Below are 6937 nucleotides of genomic sequence, written 5' to 3'. Positions count from 1 at the left end.
AAGAAGATAGAAAATCACTTGAGCAATATCACTCTTGACAAATCCCGAAGTCTCTCAAGTCCACGAAGATCATCAAATCCACGAAGAATCATCAAGCGGCCAAATCGCTCGTTCTTCATCAAATACAAATCCAAACTCAAGTCCACGAAGAATCATCAAGCGGCCAAATCGCTCGTTCTTCATCAAATCCAAATCCAAACTCAAGCCCACGAAGAATCATCAAGCGGCCAAATCGCTCGTTCTTCATCAAATCTAAATCCAAATCAAACTCAAATTCTCAAGATCAAGTGCACGTCACCCTTGAGTCAAGTCATATACGGAGATAGAATCAGAGGAGTTCACAAAGATTGTAACCTCGCGCTTGATATTCAATAAATTACATTTTATTTGTACACGTGTCTGCATTCTCTTATTGGTTTTCAGATTCGCGTTCTACACGGTGTTTCAAAAGAAGAAAATATGCACATACGGGGAGATCTGATTCATAATTAAGTGCAAGTGAAAATCGGTTTTAACGGTGTAATCAGAAGACCTGCATTTGGAACAATGTTTGGTAGTAGCCTTAAACCAGAACCAACTGACCAGCAACAAAATCATACAACTAAAACAGCAATGAAGTATTTTCTTTTCGATACTTATTCCAGATGAACTACAAGTAGAAATCAACAACTAGGCGACTAGCCATGCCAGGGGGTACAATCATACTCCTTTTGCAAGTAGTTAAAATAACATAATTCATTGCTCCTTATCTTCCACAAACAAACTCCTGATTTACAAATGATGTTTAGAATTGGACTCTTTTGGTTGTATGAACTGAAGCTATGAATAAGACCAACCCACTGTGCATCGCACTCCAATCTGGTGTTCCTCCTAATAATACTTGGTGAAAAAACCACCCCAACTGTACGTTTTACAATTTTTTGTTTCCTTCTGCCATTTCTGAAGGTGGGAAACTGTTATTGTATTTTCATACAATTTGATCTGTAGTTGTATATGTTCATTTGATCAAATGTCCAATTGAACGGAACTACCCATATGTGATACATAAGATGTCAGTTGTCAAACAATCAATGACTTCTTTGTCTTAGAGATTTTCTGCCCAAAAATCACAAGGCTTCGTATATTTCGTTAATTTCCATCGAGGGGAAAAAACATCCGACTACCCACCACATTATCATATAATAATAAAGAAAACTAAACGTGTGTTTGATTGCTTGCTCAAATAGAACATATACGAATTAAGATGATTAGATGAAAAGGAAGAAAAATCTAAGAAAGACGACATGCATCCCGATCAATTAAAAGGAGGAAACGGAGGCGGAGTTGTAGCTAGGAAAGTTGGGATAGACTTGTACTGAAGGCGAGAATGCAAAGAAAAGGAGAAGAGCCAAAATGAAAAGAGGAAGAAACATGAGGAGCACGGGCGGTGGAGGCAGCGGCGGCAAAACCAGCGGAAGCACCAGCACGATCACCGTGAACACCAACATTAGCATCAACCCCATCCATTCATGCATTGCATCCATTCCACTCTCCTCAATCCCCCTCTTTATTCATTCAACTTCTAGCTCTAAGCTAAGCCTGTGAGTAGTAATACGTTTTGCATGCAACAACAGCTAGCTTTAATTTGGTCTTCCTCGCTCGCTCTCTCGCTCTGGCCGGTGGGGTGGTTTTTATTTGTCTCTATGATACAAGTTGATCGATCGATGTGCCTCTTAACAAGCACAATAGCAATGAGGCATCTGCTATCGTGTTTGATTTGGTCCCGAGTTTGTGCATGGATCCAGGAGCTTGTATTGAAAGGCTTAAAGACCAAAACGGGAAAACTTTGGGGGTGAACTTGAACTTGACCGATTTATTCATATTGAAGCAACGGCAACGTACGTGCATGCACCATATTTAATTACCTCTTTGCATTGACTCCTTATTTATGTACGTTGTTGCCTCCAGTGCATGTCCAGACCTAGCTCACTATTGCCATTACAATTTTGGTTTGAATTTTGAAAGCCATTTCAATTTCCTTTTTATTTTTTAAGGTCGAGACCTGTTCATTGACATTCGGATGATCCGATGTATGCTTGCATAGGTTTAATTCTAGATACAAAGAACTTGACCTAGAATTCCCCCTGAGCCAAAACCGTCATCGTGAATGTAAGATACGACACGTAGTTATTATGCTTGTTATAGATCATAGTGTTACACCAGACAACATACGCCTAACGATTGAACTCATTGAAGTGTTGTGGCCATCAGGCAGTCAACGATCTATAACAAACCGCTGGAACGAAATCATGACACAAATTAAGACAACATCGTAGACAAAGGCATTCTACCATAGGGCTGGACTTTATGACACCAAAAAAACCGAAACCGACCATAACCGAACCGCACCGAAACTGAGAAACCGAAATCGGACGAAAATGTTACATCCGTACCGAAAACCGAACCGAATTGAGCAGTTGATGTCAGTTATCGGTTATGTGCTTTCAAAAAACTGATTGAAACCGAACCGAACCGAGAATTGGGAGCTAAGGTTATAGCTTGTATTTGGTGAACATATATAATCAGATACTTATGCAAATAATATATTTAGTAATAAATATATACATGTAGAGATGTGATTTGATTTTTGTATGTGTACAATCATGCATCCAGAGATCTAATGTAATGTTTGAGGGTTTTGTCAACTAGCCCTCGTGTTAAAACAAGTTTGGACGTTTGATGATGAAGCCCATGAGGTTTAATGTTTATTTTAGTTAACTTGTATTTTATTGAAGTATAATGTTTTTATTTAGTTAATATTTGAGTTTTGGATTATTCATTTGGTGCATGTAACTTAATTGAAGTATTAAACTTGTAGCTTAATTGAAGTATTAAACTTGGATTATTCATTTGGTGCATGTAACCAATTATAAGTTAACCGAAACCGCGATTTCTATATATATATTTCGGTTTCGGTTTTGAAAAATATGAAACCGAGAATTCAGTGTCGGTTTTGAGTTAGTGCTCATAAACCGAACCGTTGACACCGAGTCCAAACTTTTCTACCACCACATCCCTAACGACAAGGACAGTAGAGCCCTCCCGTCTCGCAATTCTTCCTCTTCTACTAGTCTTCATATTATATAGAATATCTGCAATAGCATCGTCTTCTTCCATAGGGAAAGTACTCTGAATCAGAACAGAGTTCCCCAACCCAATTCGAGTCATCAATTCACTCACCCAGTTAAATCAAGAATCAGGCCACACATTCACATCTCTAACATCTCCAGGCAGCAGCTGGCTGTAGTGCTCATAAAACATACAGCCATTTCTGCTTGAGAATCAAGTTTCACCACATTGAGGCCATCATGACACATAAGGATAACAATTTGTTCTTTAAGTGAACACTATTTCCTGTTGCAAGTTATGCATCCTGAATCAGATATACCGAAATATAATGTACAAAAATGTTTTAGAAAGAAAGTGGTTTAGGAAGAAGCGAAGGATGTTCAGAAGGTAAGAAGTTTAGGAAGGAGCAACAAAAGGATCATATTCATCAGCCAAGCACTCCTTTTCTATCCTGGCATATTGTATTTCGCAACTCTATCTGCCTTGTAAGGACTGGACATTCGAGGTACGTCAGCTCATTCACTATTTGGTCGGAAACTTTACATTCAAGATATACGACCAATCTTTCTTAGAACGGAACCTATTTTCTAGCTGAATTTAATACTTGGTGAGGTCCAATCTTTCAAGACCACTATCAAACAATTTATGAGGTCCAAGCAAACTTTAGGGATCAAATTAGGTTGAAGATTGCTGCACACCATTATAAAAAGAACATATTCTGAAGTGTACCTATTCCAGTTTTACAGTGTTGTCGCTTCACATCTTTGACAGATTACAACAAAGTAGAATATACAAACAGACCATCATTCTTGTTTCAGAAGACATAATATCAAACTCGGTCCCCTACCCTCTGAGCGACCTGCACCAGTTCAAAATTGATACTTATGTTATTGATTATAAGAGAAAAGATTTACAAAACATTAAGCATTTTTCATTAAAAGATAGAAGTTTAATCAAAACATGGGCAGAAAATGTACAGGTCAAGGTTCCAATGAGCATCTAACAATTTTAACTACAAGAGGCTACTTTTAAGTTTTAACACACAAAAGACGCAGAAGCAATGCAAGCAAGCAAACAGAAGGCCAGAAAACTCACGTAAACAGCTCGCAATTCAAAGATATACAACACACACAAAAATCATGATAAAACCAAATGTCAAAAACAGAACAACAAGGGCAACCTTTGATGAGTATGAATGACAAGAGTGTTCGACATGTTTCCTATCAAGCCTTAAATCCTTTCATCACATCCACAAGTTCAGTAAAATAGAATTTTTAGAAGTTGAACAAACATACGAGTGCAGAGCTGGAAAGCGGTACCCAGCCCGACTGAAATGAAGTTTATGTAGTAGTGAAGGTAGTGGGAATGTAGTGGGAATGTAGTTGGAAATGGTAAACCAGAAGATGGCCTGGTCATCTAGCACTCTAAGAGATGGGTTTGGTTTGTCCAAAAAAAATTAAAAATTAAAAACATAGACAGATGGGATTGTAATTACTAAATACACAGCATAAGCACCCACAGCCTCGAGGGAGACGGGATCAGATGTTTTAGAGCATACCTCCTTAAAGGAATGAACATCACTTCCCCAAAGCCAAGCATCATTCCTACGATCATCGCCCACATGCACAGCATCCTCAGGTTTTACACCTAATAAATCACAAGCTTTAATGAATATTGTGGGAATTGGCTTCTCGGCTTCTACCTGTTCATAAAAAGCACCAAGTCATCAGCATGGTACATGATACTAATAACATAATCACTTTTTCATCACAATTACCAACCAGCTATTTAAGAATGAAAAAAAGAAGTGCTTTTATTTTCTGTATTTACGCTTATGAAAATTTTAAAATCCTGATCTTGTTCCGTAAGGGGGTAGAGGGAGGGGGAAAGCTTACTTCTGCTGACACTGCTACCGCATCAAACCAGTGTTCACAATTTAAAGCCTGCAAAAGAGGTCTTAATCAGGTATCAAAATTGGACACAACAGCCGACACCTGCTTTTCTTAGAGCTTCAAATACTATCTCAGCATCAGGATCACATAGGTGCCAAGCCTACAGGAAAAAAGTAAACAGATATTACTGTTAAACTTGCTTACTACATTTATGAAGAATTTGGTCATCATTATTATTCATTCATAAGTTACCAAACCTTGTTAGTTGTATAGTAGTTATACAGTTCTTCAAAGTACTCAGAATCTGAACAACCAGTAGAAGAACAGACGATATGCTGCCAAAAGGGTCTCCCATCATGCACATATCTGAAAGGGAATACGCTAAAACAGTTCATTTGTATGCTAACAAACATCAGAGACATTCCAATGACAACAGAATGTATGAAAAAGAATCAATCATTTAGACTTAAGTGCCAATTACCATAAAAAAAGCCATTGGAAACTGTATTTGATCCTTCAGCAAGAAAGAAAGTAAAACTAGATAGTATCAATTAACACCCTCCATGCAATCTCAAATTTACAAGGGTACAATTGACAACATATCTCAAGAATCACAAAATACTTGTGCGTATTTGGACTTGTAACAAAAAGAAAAAGAAAAAGCAACGACATGAGTGGAGACCAAGGGAAGCAGGTTACTAGAAATACGAGGAATCAAATTGGGAAAGAGACCTGAGACGAGATCTGCCCCATGGCTGCTCATAAGCTCGTCTGTATCTGTTCAAAATCTCAGTCTCTGAGTACTCCACCCCATACTTCTCCCTATCTTCCTATATATCTATTTCAACAAGACAACATTGATTCGACCACTACATGAGTAAACACATGTACTAGATGTAACCCAGAAATTCAAAGTGATATTAAGGTAGGTAGGAACCTGAGACATAGGCTGAGAAGGAAAAAGGAGGGTGCCAACAGCATCAACAAGGAGAGCTTTGTCGGTGATTTCGTCGTAAAGAGACCTCCGATGGTCTTGGTAATCTTTCACGGCCCCCGTCAACCCCGTCGACGAATAGACCCGATTTCAGGATCCTAAAATTGGTGCCCCCGTAGTGCGATTGGTTGTTAGAAGCCTCAAGAGGTTTGCTCTGGTTGAGATTATTGCCGCCATGGCCGAGCTTCATTCATTTGAGGCACTTCAGGTTCAGCACACTCCAGACGAGAGACAGAGAGCGTGACTCAGCATAAACTAATAATTTATTCATGCTAATTTGATATTATTAAGTCGAGGCTGCAGATGGCGGGTCGGGTTCGGGTCATGAAGGGATAAAGTTAACACATGTCGATTTTGTTATTGGATAGGTATATGACAGGTGAAGAATTTCTCATTCCTCTAACATACATAGTTGGAACAGAAAATTACATTCAGTTCCAACTATGTACTCCATCGCTGCATGTCTAACTTTTGGTGGGGTGATACAGATAATAAGAGGAAGATTCATTAGTCTGCTTGGGAGAAAATGTGTGTTTCAAAACAGGAGGGTAGGCTAGGGTTTCGTGACATGGTTTTCAATTAAGCTCTCTTAGCGAAGCAAGGTTAGCACATCCTCACATCTGGTCCTATATTGTCTCGTGTTGTAAAGGCTAAATATTTCCCAAATGGCTCTTTTTTGGATGTTGAGGTACAACATGGTGATTCATATGTGTGGCGCAGTATTGTAAAGGGAAAGGATCTTTTGGCAAAAGGTATGAGGTTTCAAATTGGTTCAGGTATGGACATTTCAGTTTGGACATATCCATGGATACCTAGAACATACACTTTCTATCCCTTCTTGAGGGTGATTGAGGGTCTGGAGGACTTAAAAGTTGGGGACTTGATTGATCCAGCTACAAAAAATAGATGGTAGGGTGGCTCGAGGAATTATTTTGTGATGAGG

General features: G+C 38.8%; 1 protein-coding gene across 1 annotated transcript; it reads right to left on the bottom strand.

Moving 5' to 3' along the window:
• Positions 1-3770: 3770 nt before the first annotated feature.
• Positions 3771-6084, bottom strand: LOC126796981 (uncharacterized; the record flags this gene model as incomplete). Its single annotated transcript, XM_050523682.1, is given in 8 exon segments — positions 3771-3967; positions 4667-4810; positions 5004-5097; positions 5099-5160; positions 5258-5366; positions 5733-5820; positions 5823-5838; positions 5938-6084. Coding segments are annotated over 8 exon segments (690 nt in total), but the record flags the coding sequence as incomplete, so codon positions are not given.
• Positions 6085-6937: the final 853 nt, after the last annotated feature.

Source organism: Argentina anserina, chromosome 6, assembly GCF_933775445.1.
Source record: "Argentina anserina chromosome 6, drPotAnse1.1, whole genome shotgun sequence".
In the NCBI taxonomy this organism is placed as follows: Eukaryota; Viridiplantae; Streptophyta; class Magnoliopsida; order Rosales; family Rosaceae; genus Argentina; species Argentina anserina.
Note: the sequence above shows the minus strand (reverse complement) of the source record. Positions and strands in the feature narration are given on the sequence as shown.